General features: G+C 39.7%; 2 protein-coding genes across 2 annotated transcripts; one reads left to right on the top strand and one right to left on the bottom strand.

The window, feature by feature from the left end:
- Positions 1–4,167: 4,167 nt before the first annotated feature.
- Positions 4,168–6,557, top strand: LOC129798561 (NHL repeat-containing protein 2). Its single transcript, XM_055841760.1, has 2 exons — positions 4,168–4,475; positions 4,547–6,557. The coding sequence occupies exons 1-2, from the start codon at positions 4,301–4,303 to the stop codon at positions 6,523–6,525; spliced, it is 2,154 nt and encodes a 717-aa protein (XP_055697735.1). The 5' UTR covers positions 4,168–4,300; the 3' UTR covers positions 6,526–6,557.
- Positions 6,558–9,125: 2,568 nt separating this feature from the next.
- LOC129798560 (tubulin alpha-1 chain) lies at positions 9,126–11,122 on the bottom strand. The gene is made up of 2 exons (XM_055841759.1): positions 10,930–11,122; positions 9,126–10,562 (listed from the first exon to the last, which is right to left on the bottom strand). The coding sequence occupies exons 1-2, from the start codon at positions 10,930–10,932 to the stop codon at positions 9,213–9,215; spliced, it is 1,353 nt and encodes a 450-aa protein (XP_055697734.1). The 5' UTR covers positions 10,933–11,122; the 3' UTR covers positions 9,126–9,212.
- Positions 11,123–12,872: the final 1,750 nt, after the last annotated feature.

The following is a 12,872-nucleotide window of genomic DNA, read 5'->3' as shown; positions in this document are numbered from 1 at the left end:
TCTCGGACAAATCCTTACTTCGAGTGGCCGAACTTTTACAAAAGTGTATTTGGACTGGTGATTAATGTTTCATTGTCATTATTGTTTGTGTACGAACTGATGAACTCTGAACTTTGACACCCTATTGCTCCTCTCCGTCTTCCTCCTCTCATGGTGTCTTATGCTTTTACTGGCGCATATAGGGGAAACTGGGACACCACCAAACACGGGGTAGCACCAAACCAAACACTAATTTTTATTTCTAAACTACTTGGACTATCTCGACCATTCCTTCAGTGGACAAGCATCAATATAATGTCTATAAATTCCTATAAGTCTTGTCCTCTGAAGTTGACTATCCGATTAAAAAATCACAGTGTATGATGCTACCCCGTGTTTGGTGGTGCCCCAGTTTCCCTTAGATAGACTATTTAATTTCCACCATCAGTCGAACAGCCTTTATGGCATGACGGATCGTTTCTTTCTCTCTTTCTCTCTGTTACGGCCTGGCAGACTTTTTAAATTTAACGCTTGCAAATTTGTACACAGATTGATATGAGGGAGATGGAGATGACAATAAAATGAAATTAAATAAATGAATTCCGAGAAGCCCCATCGCCGCCTGTCGTCTCTCGATTGTGATACGCCGCATCTCAAACGATTGAGAGACTTCCACGTCTTCCAGTCTTGGTCACCACCAGGAGGAAGGCCCTCCCTTAATTCCACAAAATCTAATGGAAATATTTTCTTCCACAGAGTGAGTCTCGCCTCCACCGGAGATTGGTCAAGTGGTTTGACAGAGTGGCAAAAGCTGAAGTTATTTCTTTTTAATGTTTGTACATAATCACGAAGTAGAAAGATGTAGGAATCTAGAATTTTTGCAAATCTCCAGACTGAGAAAAAAAAGAGGGTGCGATTAACATTTTTTCCTCATAACATTAACACTTTTTAGGTGTAAAAATATATCAACATTTTTTAATGTTAATTTTACACCTTTTTAAGGGTAAAAAGGGTAAAATTAACATGAAAAAGGATAACTTTAACCCCTAATACACCTAAAAAGGGTATTATTTACACCGATTTCGGATCAATACTGCAGGGTAAAATTAACATTTCTGGAATGTTAATTTAACTTTTTCGGATTTCTCTCAGTGCAGCTACTTGCTATATAAAAAATATTTAAGCTCAAAAATGACGAATTTTCAAATTTTCACATTAGTGCTTGAATTTTAATATTTTTAATTTTTTTAAGCAAAAACCTCTTGGGACTAGAAATTGTAATAACTATACATAATATTTCTCAACAAAGTATAAATTATAGTTCATTGGTATTTTCAGGAAAGTTTCATAATTTTCATGGGTCATATATGACCCAATCGTCCATAAAGGTAAAAAAATACCGAATGGATTTTCCAAGTTTTGAGGTCAGAATGTTTCATGCTTTTGTTTATGTGTGCGCAAAATAGTCAATTATTCGTATAATATTGTGTTATCATGTCATTTAGCTGAGATTTTCCAGTGAAATACTGACTGAACCAGGTAATATTTTGATAATTTATAAAATACTTTACTCTTGTATATGACTTCAAAAATGGAAAAAAAAATTTCAAGATCAATGACCACGAAATCATCCACATAATGCCCAGACGACAATTTTATCCTGAACGAAAGCGACAAAATATACTTGAAACAAGACGTGGATGAAGTGGACTTTGAAGTCTTCATCGAGAACGCATCAACGCCGGAAGAACTCCCGGATTCACAGCAATGTGCAACTACGTCTGAAATTCGCAGAGACAACTAACATTGCACCTACCCATTACCATGAAACATGTTTTGAAGAAAACTGAGGAAAGGTGCAGGTGGACATGGTGCTATTAGAAAAAGAGGATTATAAGACCAATTGTATTTGTGAGGCATGCGACATTTATCTGTGTGTTACCAGTACTCGAAATTGTTTCGATTAATTTCATAAAAATAAAAAATGAAGTAAACATTAATAGATTTTTATGATAAAAATTATTGTTTTTGTGTACCACTCTTAAAGATTCTTTGAGACCAAAAATTGAATGAGATTTTTTTAAATTAATTTTTGATCGTTTTAATTTTTACTCGTACTCTAAATAACTCTTTTTATTATCACAAATATATTCAAGTTATTTATCTTTCAAAAATAACAGAGCAAACGAGTAAACTAGTCGTCTGGAAAATTTTGTGTTTTTTTACCTTTATGGACGATTGGGTCATATATGACCCATAGTTTTCCAGGACTTCTAGGGATAGGAAAATTTTTTTCTAACCATAAATCTGTTATTTAGGCTAAACTATCGAGGGAAAATTGATTTCATTGAATTTCGCTCAGCGAAAAGCTTCTTGTCCTTAACTCTTTCGCGTCTTTAGGGTCATATATGACCCGGGGAAAAAAGTTTCTTTTTGGCTATTTACATTAATTGAAATCTAACTGGAGTTTTGAGAAAATTAGCCAAGAATCTTACATCCTTCTATTATGATGTCGTGCACGAACAGATAGATTTCAATTAATGTAAATACACAAAAAACACTTTTTTCCCCGAGTCATGACATTACCCTAAAGACGCGAAAGAGTTAAAGGGTTAACTTGCCTAATGCGCAGACCTCTCCAATTTCAGCTGCGTACTCTGCTACGAAAAATGATAGTGCAAAAGCAGACGTACGCATCAGTTTCGGCTGAGCCCCTTACTGAGCGCCCCATAGCAAAAGAAAGCGGAATAGGAATAACAAGCGAAAAATTCCTTGGAATTTTCCACTATTTTTCCTTAAAAAATTCCATAGGAATTTTCCATAATAGGTTCCAAGGAAAATTTAATGGATTTATGCTGGATTTTTCCTATAGAATACATCCATGGAAATGCTCGTGGAATTTATGTGGATTTTTCCACCAAAATAAAATGGAGAAAAAATGAAGCTGTCACATGCACCTCATGATTTTACTTCCGAATTTTATAAAAACGGCAAAGATTACGAGGATTATAATATGTTTTTATAAACCAGCAATAACGAATTGACACTTTGAACAATAAAAAAATATTTTATTAAAAAAAAATTTTTTTCCTAAAATATATATTAATTAACATAAAAACAGCATTATTTTAGGTTGGCGACCTATTTAATGTAATCACTTCATTATTATCTACACGAAACGCAGCATCGCATAATTAATTATATTATAATTGCCACATGAATCACTAGAAATGTTTGCGGAAGGTTTGGAAACAAATTCTAAAAGTTGTCGCAACACCATTTTATTTGTTTGACATTTCAGAAAACTAGTGGAAAAATCCATATAAAACACTATGGAAAGATAGTGGAAAATTCCATATGTTTTTTCCAGCTTATCCCGCGGACGTTTCACGTGTGAGTTTCCATATAAATCTTCCGCGGAATACCGCGGAATTTAACGCTGGAATTCCAGCATGTTGTACTAGTAAATTCCATGGAGCACTATGATTTCCATGGAATTTCCGGCTTTAAATTCCATAGGAAAACTTAGTGGAATTTTAGCGTCAAATTCCAGCGAATTTAGCCATTTGGACGCAACTTTTCCATTGGAATTTTTGCGGAATTTTGCTATGGGGCGTTGACAAGTTTTTGCATTAAGTTCTTGTTTTTAATGTTTTTAACCTTGTTAATAATCTTCTTAATCAATCTTCAGTTCCAAACGATGGAAAAAAATCTTTTAAAAGGAACAATTTTTCATTGGTATGGTTTGAATTGCTGAGATTGCCCCTCGATCCTTACATGAATCTTTTTGCGTTATTATATCAGTTTGCAAGTTATCAGAAATTATTTACCTTCTTCCTAATGTCTTTATTCGGCTTTCCGGGAAATAAGCCACAACGTCCTGGGTCCTGTTGGATTCCATTCGGTCATGTCTTTTTCAATGGCTACCATTTTAGCAACAGCTCTACGTGCAGAAATTGAAAATTGTTTTTTAAACTTATTATTTCATTGAATTTCTTAATTCTTTCACTTTTAGATTAAACAATAAACAGTATTCATCAAATTAGGAGGAACATTAAAGTCAACTTTGCTACTTTTTTAGGTTTTTCCTCAGTTTTCATCGGAAAACATTATTTTCACCACGTTTAACAAATTCACCACTTCAGCTGCTGCGATTCAAATCGAAGAGTGTTGAAATTCCAGTGTCGTACACTGGAAGTGTGTGCCATTTTGACAACTGGAATTCCAATATCAGCTGATTATCAGCATTGTTTACAAAAAATCCTTTGGCGCAAATTCTGCCAAAATTCTGTCCTTTCTCAGGAAATTTGCTTGCGTGACCATGAGCGTGGAGGAAGCTGAACAGGTTGAAATGCTAGATTTGCTGGCTTACAATTGCAATCGCCTGCGTCATGAGCTGAAGGCCGCTCAGAGTCCGGAGGAGGAGGAGGAACTTCTCAAGGCCTACCTGCGTAAAGCAGATGAGAGTCATCAGCCAATTGGGGACTTTAAGGATGGTGAGTAGTTGGAAGACTGAAGGTATTTGGAATATTTAGAGTATTTATGATGAAATGTTTATTTGGGTTAGATCTCGATTGGTTCAACGTGGAAGATCCACTGACGCTGAGTGAGACTCTGCAGGGGAAGATTGTGGTGCTGGATTTCTTCACTTACTGCTGCATCAATTGCATGCACATCCTGCCGGATCTCAAGAAGCTCGAGGAGATGTTTAGCGTGGAGGATGGTTTGGTGGTGATTGGAGTGCACAGTGCAAAGTTTGACAATGAAAAGGATTCAGCTAATATCCTGTCGGCTGTTCAGCGATACAATATCACCCATCCCGTGGTCAATGATGTGAATTCTAGCATGTGGAATGAGTTGAATGTTCAGTGTTGGCCAACTCTTGTGGTGCTTGGTCCAAAGGGAAATCCGTTGTTTGTGTTGATGGGAGAGGGGCATTTTAGTCTCCTGGTGAAGTATATCCGGTCCGCTGTGATGTTTTACAAGGATCAGGGTGCCATTTCTGGTCAGAGTCTTCCCATAAAGCCCTCCACGGACCTCCTGATGAAGTCCAATTTGAAGTTTCCGGGGAAGATTGTCTGCTCCAAGGTCAGTGACAGTGAGGACATTGCTGAGTTGTATGCCATATCGGATTCTGGGAATCACAGGGTGATCGTGATGAATGCTCAGGGAGAGGTACTGCAGAAGATTGGCGGGAAGAGTCCGGGATTTGTCGATGGGAATTTTAAAGTGTGTAGATTTGATTCGCCTCAAGGGCTCGTCTTCCTGGACAGCGATACGATTTTCGTGGCTGACACTGAGAATCATGCCATCAGGAAGATTGATCTGAAGGCCAGGATGGTGGAAACGGTGGTTGGGACGGGGAAGCAGGGAAATGACAGGGTTGGCGGGAAGGCAGGACCTGAGCAAGAAATCTCTTCGCCGTGGGATGTTGCTGTGTACAGGACGAAGGATATGGACATGTCCTTCCATATGGATGAGAGTGCCATCCCTGAGAAGGTTCTCCTGTTGATTGCCATGGCGGGAACCCATCAGATCTGGGCATACTTCATTGATGATCTAATCTGGTGGAAATTCCGGAAGTGCTCAGCCAAATCATGCGCCATGATTGCTGGGAATGGCAATGAGGAGAATAGGAACAATGCCTATCCGACAAATGCCTCATTTGCCCAACCTTCGGGATTGGCAGTGGCCAGGGATTCCAAGGAGCTCTTTGTGGCCGATAGCGAAAGTTCGTGCGTCAGGAAGCTGTCACTAAGCGACGGAAAGGTGTCTGGGGTCGTGGGAGGAGAGAGAAATCCACAGAATCTCTTTGCTTTCGGTGACATTGATGGAAAAAATGTCCTGGCCAAGTTACAGCATCCCTTGGGAGTGACCTATAACCCTAGAGAGAGATTGGTCTACGTGGCTGATACCTATAACCACAAAATCAAACGAATTGATCCCTTGGGCCAAACAGTGACCACCCTGGAGACCAAGGGGCACTCCTTCAATGAACCCGGCGGACTCTGTGTCAATCCCAGTGGGACGCAACTTTTCATAGCTGACACAAATAACCACTCAATTGAGATTCTCTCCCTCTCAACGCTAGAGGTCAAGCCTCTCTCCATTTCATTCAATGCAACAGGAAATGACGCACTCAAGCATCCAGGAACTCCATTGCAGTTCGGGAAACTCGTCCTAAAGCCCCTGGGAGGGAAAATCAGGCTGTCAATCAATCTGAATTTGGAGGATATTGGATTTACGGAGGAAGCACCACAGAAATGGAATGTCTATCTGCCCAATGATTCCTGGTACGTGAACCAGCAAAATGGCTCAGTAAAACGTGGTCAGACAGTGGACATTGATATCACAGTGCCTCCGGCGAATTTCAAGCTTCAAGCGGACACCTTCAGTGTCCACTTCAAGTTGGCCCTCTGCGTGAGGAGCCTGTGCTTCCCCCGTTCATTCTCAGTGGCCTTTCCCGTGACCTACGACACAGACGGACTGGACTGCATCATTGAGGATGTTCTCGTGAAGATTGACGAAAACATGGTCAAAGTTTAGCATTTGCAAGAAATAAAAGATTTTTTTTATTACTGTGTTTTTTTTTTTATTTTTGGAAATCTGAGATTTCGGAGAGCCAAACTGCAAAACCTCAAGAATTATAGTTTAATCGTTTTTTAATTGCTCCAGCACACCTTTTAAGTCAGGAAAATTTCGTGAAATTTAAATTCACATCTCTTTCTTTCTCACATGTTTCGCATACATCAGTCTCATTCTTTTGTACTTTAACCCTTTAAGGACGAGAAGCTTTCCGCTGAGCGAAATTCAACGAAATCAAGTTTCCCTTGATATTTTAGCCTAAATAAGAGATTTACAGTTAAAAAGAAATTTTCCCATCCCTAGGAGTCCTGGAAAACTATGGGTCATATATGACCCAGACCCAATCGTCCTTAAAGGTAAAAAAGCACCAAATTTTCCAGACGACTAGTTTACTCGTTTGCTCTGTTATTTTTGAAGGATAAACAACTTGAATATATTTGTAAGATTTGTAATAATAAAAAAGGGACAGATAATCCTAACCGGCTTATGTAGGTGAGATTCTTAACGTGAGCTAACTCGGAGTGCATGCAAATCCGATTTAGAGCTGAAGTTGGGGGACACCATTCAGTTATCTTGAATCAAATTCATGAAATTATACAAATTTTGTATTTAAACTAAAATATCAAAGATTTGGATGGAGTGACAGAAAAGTGAGATATGGGTGAAATGTAGACCAGAATGTTCTCTATAATTTTGCCGTAGAACTTGATCTCATCGATTAATCAGAAGCCAAGATAAGCGAGGTTTTTTGTTTCTTAACTCGTTTTTCGACCAGATCGTCCCAAGTGTTCATTTGATGAACTTCAACTATATCAAAGAACTGTTGTATTTTGTGAGACTTTCCATTTAAAACCCTATTTTAAGTGTCTTGGTCGAGAAGAAGTAGTCAAATTGGCATCTGAGTGGTCTCAAAGCGTTATTATGGGAAAAATCAATTTTTTCACACTTAAACGACAAAATCGGACAGATCGCATTATCTGATCGAAAAATGCTGTATGGACGAAATGTAGACACAAATGTCCTCTACAATTATGTCGAAGTAATCATCAAAATCGGTTCAGCGACAGTCGAGATAATTGAGGTTATGTGATATTGAAATTGGTTTTTAGACTATGGCGCCCCTGGCGTTGGTCCCACGAAGTTTAAATGTTCTAGAAAGTTGTAGCATTTGGTGAGATCTTTCGTTTAAGCCCTCACCCATCAAAATCGGTCACATAGAACCGGAGATATGATTTTTTGAATTTCGTGAATTTTGACCCCTCATATCTCCGGTTCTATTGAAACCACAGCGCACTTACGCCACATTTTGGAAACGTCCTAGACTGGACTACAACACTCTAAAATTTCATTAACTTGCACATCGCCGTTTTTTTTAGAAAAATGAGTTTGAATTTTGACGCTATCGCAGCGCCACCTCTGATGACTTTTTGAACTTCCATCTGAAAGTGTTCATCGAAACGAAACCAAAAAGGTAAAATTTGGGCCGCTATGTTAATTAGAACCGGAGATAGAGGCCGGTCAATATTCGAAATTTGACCCCTTATAGCTCGGGTCAGGGTTTATGGATCGACTTAAGTATTTTTTTGTTTGATAGGTATAATCAACGGGTACAACACACTAAAATTTCAGCCCGATTGCATAAAGGAATTTTAAGTTATGTAACTTATAAAATTGAAAAATCTTCTTTTTAAAAATAGCGCCCCTAGCGGTAGTTTTACGAACTTGAGATGTTAGAAGAGGAAGTGGCATTTCACGAGAGCTTTCCAAAAAGCCCTCATTTTTTAAATTCTGATAATTAGAACCGGAGTTATGGCCATTTTAAGAAATTTTTTTTGGACCCTTATAGCTCGGGTCAGGGGGGTCGGGGGACCTTAAGTTTAGTATTGATGGAAAGCTCTAAGGCCCAGCTATAACATACCAAAATTTGAGCCCGATCGATGTCATAGGGGCGGAGCTATTGAGAAAACAAAAAAGGGGGTATTCAAAATGGCGGAAGGAGGGATGGGGGTCAATGCACCAAGTTGCAATTTTCATACGATATATAACCTTTGTCGAAAACCGCAAGTCGATATCTCTTTTAGTTTAGGAGCTATTAAGCTCCAAAGAGCAGCCGGACGGACGGACTGCCGGACGGCCGGCCGGGAACGTAACTTAGCCTCCCATATATTCGTGATCAGGAAGTGGCGAAACACATTTTGGCCAAGTTTGAGCGCGATCGGACGACATGAAATTTTGTTAGGATTATTAAGAATCTCACCTAATATAGACATAGCTTTGGTGCCCTATTTCGGACACCTTCATTCTCATAGATAGTTCCTTGCCCTTCGGGAATTCTTCCAATATCTTTTTCACGTCATCTCGTTTGCCGAAGCTACATTTTTTGTTATTCTTTTGCATTGTATAATCTCTAGAGTATGTAAAATCTAAAAGTTCATGGAAATTCGAGGAACAAAAAAGGTGGCCGGAATTGCAAGCTGGCCGGAATTTGGTACACTTACCCTATATGCAATAAATTTGAGAAAGAAAGGATGTGAAAAAAAGCATTTGCAAGAAATAAAAGATTTTTTTTATATTTTGGTTTTTTTTTATTTTTGGAAATCTGAGATTTCGGAGAGCTCAACTGGTCAGTAACACTGAACCGGAGATTTTTAGTACTCCTCAGCTCCCTCATTCTCTCCCTCGCCGGAATCCATGCCAACTTCCTCGTAGTCCTTCTCGAGGGCAGCCAAATCCTCACGGGCCTCGGAGAATTCACCCTCCTCCATGCCCTCGCCTACGTACCAGTGCACGAAAGCACGCTTGGCGTACATGAGATCGAACTTGTGATCCAGCCTGGCCCAGGCCTCGGCGATGGCCGTGGTATTGGACAACATGCAGACAGCACGCTGCACCTTGGCCAGATCTCCGCCGGGAACGACAGTTGGGGGCTGGTAGTTGATGCCCACCTTGAAGCCAGTTGGACACCAGTCCACGAACTGGATGGTGCGCTTGGTCTTGATGGTGGCGATGGCTGCATTGACATCCTTGGGCACCACATCTCCGCGGTACAACATGCAGCAAGCCATGTACTTGCCGTGACGAGGATCGCACTTGACCATCTGGTTGGCTGGCTCGAAGCAGGCATTGGTGATCTCAGCCACGCTCAGCTGCTCGTGGTAGGCCTTCTCGGCGCTGATCACTGGCGCGTAGGTGACCAGGGGGAAGTGGATGCGTGGGTAGGGCACCAGATTGGTCTGGAACTCAGTGAGATCGACATTGAGGGCACCATCGAAGCGCAGGGAGGCCGTGATGGATGACACAATCTGCCCAATCAGCCTGTTGAGATTGGTGTAGGTGGGGCGCTCAATATCCAAATTGCGGCGGCAGATGTCGTAGATGGCCTCATTGTCCACCATGAAGGCGCAGTCCGAGTGCTCGAGGGTAGTGTGGGTGGTGAGGATGGAGTTGTAGGGCTCCACGACAGCCGTGGACACCTGCGGGGCTGGGTAGATGGCAAATTCCAGCTTGGACTTCTTGCCATAGTCCACAGACAGGCGCTCCATGAGCAGGGACGTGAAGCCACTGCCGGTGCCGCCGCCGAAGGAATGGAAGATGAGGAAGCCCTGCAGTCCAGTGCACTGATCAGCCAGCTTGCGAATACGATCGAGTACCAAATCGACAATCTCCTTGCCAATGGTGTAGTGGCCTCTAGCGTAGTTGTTGGCAGCATCTTCCTTGCCCGTGATCAATTGTTCGGGATGGAAGAGCTGGCGGTAGGTGCCAGTGCGCACTTCATCCACCACAGTTGGCTCCAGATCAACAAACACAGCACGGGGTACGTGCTTGCCGGCCCCGGTTTCGCTGAAGAACGTGTTGAAGGAGTCATCGCCGCCGCCCACTGTCTTGTCTGACGGCATCTGGCCGTCCGGTTGGATTCCGTGCTCAAGGCAGTACAACTCCCAGCAAGCATTGCCGATCTGCACTCCAGCCTGACCAACATGAACTGAGATACACTCACGCTGCAAAAGACAAAGAGAAAAATCTATTAGCATTTCCTTTGACTCCGGAAATATTCAATTTTAACGACTTTTTTCTAAGATGGCGTCCCATGATGAGTCATCAAAGCCGGGTGTGGCTTTGATTTTCTCCCCAAATCATTCAATAAAAACACAATTTCTCCTCCCAAAAACTCTTCCCAAACCTTCAATCCCTTCAACTCTCCACTTTCTCTCAATTTCGTAAAAGTTCCTGAAGAATATTTTGGAGAAATTGCCCTTTTTCTCATCGAACGCCACGTTGTCGCATTGCGTACTTTCACTTTTCTCCCAATTTTCTCACTCAAATCCCCTCAATTTTCCCCAAAATATCACAGGAAAATCTACTCACCATCTTGATTAGTTGTTTTTTTCACGTTCAACACGAAAAACACAAGAGAATTTTTAGGAATTTCACAGAAATGTCGCTCACACGATATCGGCAGTTATGTGCCACTTCAGCGTAGAGAGACAAAATGATGTGATGAGTAGACCGTCTGCTGCTTTTATAGACTGCATGACGTCATGCCTATGCATCACACTCCTCATCAGTGATTGGCTGACAAAACTCGGCGACGGATGGAGCATATGAATTTCGTCAGTTAAATCAGCATTTGTCGTAACTTCATTTTTGCGATTTTGGGATATCTACATATTTAGAATCGGCGTAATTTTGTTTATTAAACTCAATTGAGAAAAAGAAACTTTTATAAGCCCATTAAAAATTATTTTAAACAAAAATTTTCGTAAGTGCCCTTAATTAACCCATTCAGTCAATGTACCAGAAATACTTGAGACAGAATGTTCATATTTTGGGATTAGTTTCCTACAGATTAGTAGATGATTTTTTTGAAAAGAAAAAAATTTTATCTCATATGGGGGCGCGGGGAGCCTCTGTCAAACACACGTCTTAACGGTCACTGAATTTAAATTCTGTGCATTAATTAATTCATTACAAACTCTATTGCTTTAGAAGATAGAGTACATAGAGTAACTATCCAAGAACACCAATTGGCAACTAGAATTCAAATCAGGAAAAAGGAAAGAGGCCAATTTTAACAAATTCGACGGGATGTCGTATTTTCCGTCCGCCATTTTGTGCAAAAATTTTGCATGACCTTCTGCGAATCAAGAAAATAATAACAAAATGTATTTTCATCTCTGTCGTACTATTTTTGTCAAGTAACTGAATAACTAACGTTACTAAAAATCCATTCCCGACAGTAATTCAGATAAAAATTGCCCAGAAATAAATCATCAAAAATCACTTAATTTGCGTATGATGTATATGTATAATACAATGGTAAGGAATAGGTTAAGAAAAATTTATCAGAATTTGTCGTAACTTCCATTTTTGGGGAAGTTACGACAAATTTCCATACAAAATTTTCAATAATCAGCATTTGCCATAACTTCTTTTGCTCACTTGCGTGACTTGTAATTTGCAACAAAATCACAAAATTTCTGAATAAAACGTTTATGAACTCTTCCAAATATCGAAAGACAGTGCGAATAGTGTAACATGAAATCATTTTAATTCAATATTATAGCGAGAAAAAAAGTGAGAAAAAATCCCTACCCATCTGTCATTAATTCAAAACAAAACAAGCGACGTGGCGCACAAAATTTATTCAATAAAACTTATGAAATAAAAGCTTTTAGGGACAAGGACCACAGTTTAATTGACTAATTTAGTGAAATAAAGGTACTCATTGTCACTAGAGTTATTAAAATTGATATAGGAGAAAGTACTCTCCATTCGAACGTTCATGCCTTCGAATATTGTGAATTTCTTTTGGTTTTTTTTTTAAAACTTACACATTTCTATCAAATATTAGTTAGCTTATTATCAATTACGAGTTTCCTCCAAAAATAGAGGGTCTAGTAGTTATTCGTTTTTATGCTTTTATGAGAAAAAAATTGAAAATGGACTCAAAGCTTAATTTTAATATAGAATTTTACATGTGTTTTTTTCCTATTTAAAATGATTTTTGGAAAAACGTGACTAGTGTGAATGATAAAGGGTTAATTAAGGTTGATTATCGTCAACATTGTTTTTCTCAAGAAGGATACCATTTTTGTTTGGTGGTAGATAACTTGCAAAACCACCCATACCTTGCCTTCGAATTTAAGAATTTCATGCCTTCGAATCCTTATCTAGTAACACTACCGCTATTTAATATGTCATATGTTATTTCACAACCTCACATTTTTGTATGTTTTGCTTCACATTGCGCTCGAAAAAGCCTCAAGAATTCTATTAGTAAAGCAAATAAATTCACCAACGCTGTTGAC

The sequence above is a fragment of the Phlebotomus papatasi genome, chromosome 1 (assembly GCF_024763615.1).
Source record: "Phlebotomus papatasi isolate M1 chromosome 1, Ppap_2.1, whole genome shotgun sequence".
Classification (NCBI taxonomy): domain Eukaryota; kingdom Metazoa; phylum Arthropoda; class Insecta; order Diptera; family Psychodidae; genus Phlebotomus; species Phlebotomus papatasi.
Note: the sequence above shows the minus strand (reverse complement) of the source record. Positions and strands in the feature narration are given on the sequence as shown.

Excerpts from the sequence above, each read along its gene's own strand:
- LOC129798561 (XM_055841760.1), top strand. The coding sequence starts at position 4,301 with ATGAGCGTGGAGGAAGCTGAACAGGTTGAAATGCTAGATTTGCTGGCT. Across the intron at positions 4,476-4,546 it reads AATTGGGGACTTTAAGGATG|ATCTCGATTGGTTCAACGTG; the intron begins GTGAGTAGTTGG and ends TATTTGGGTTAG.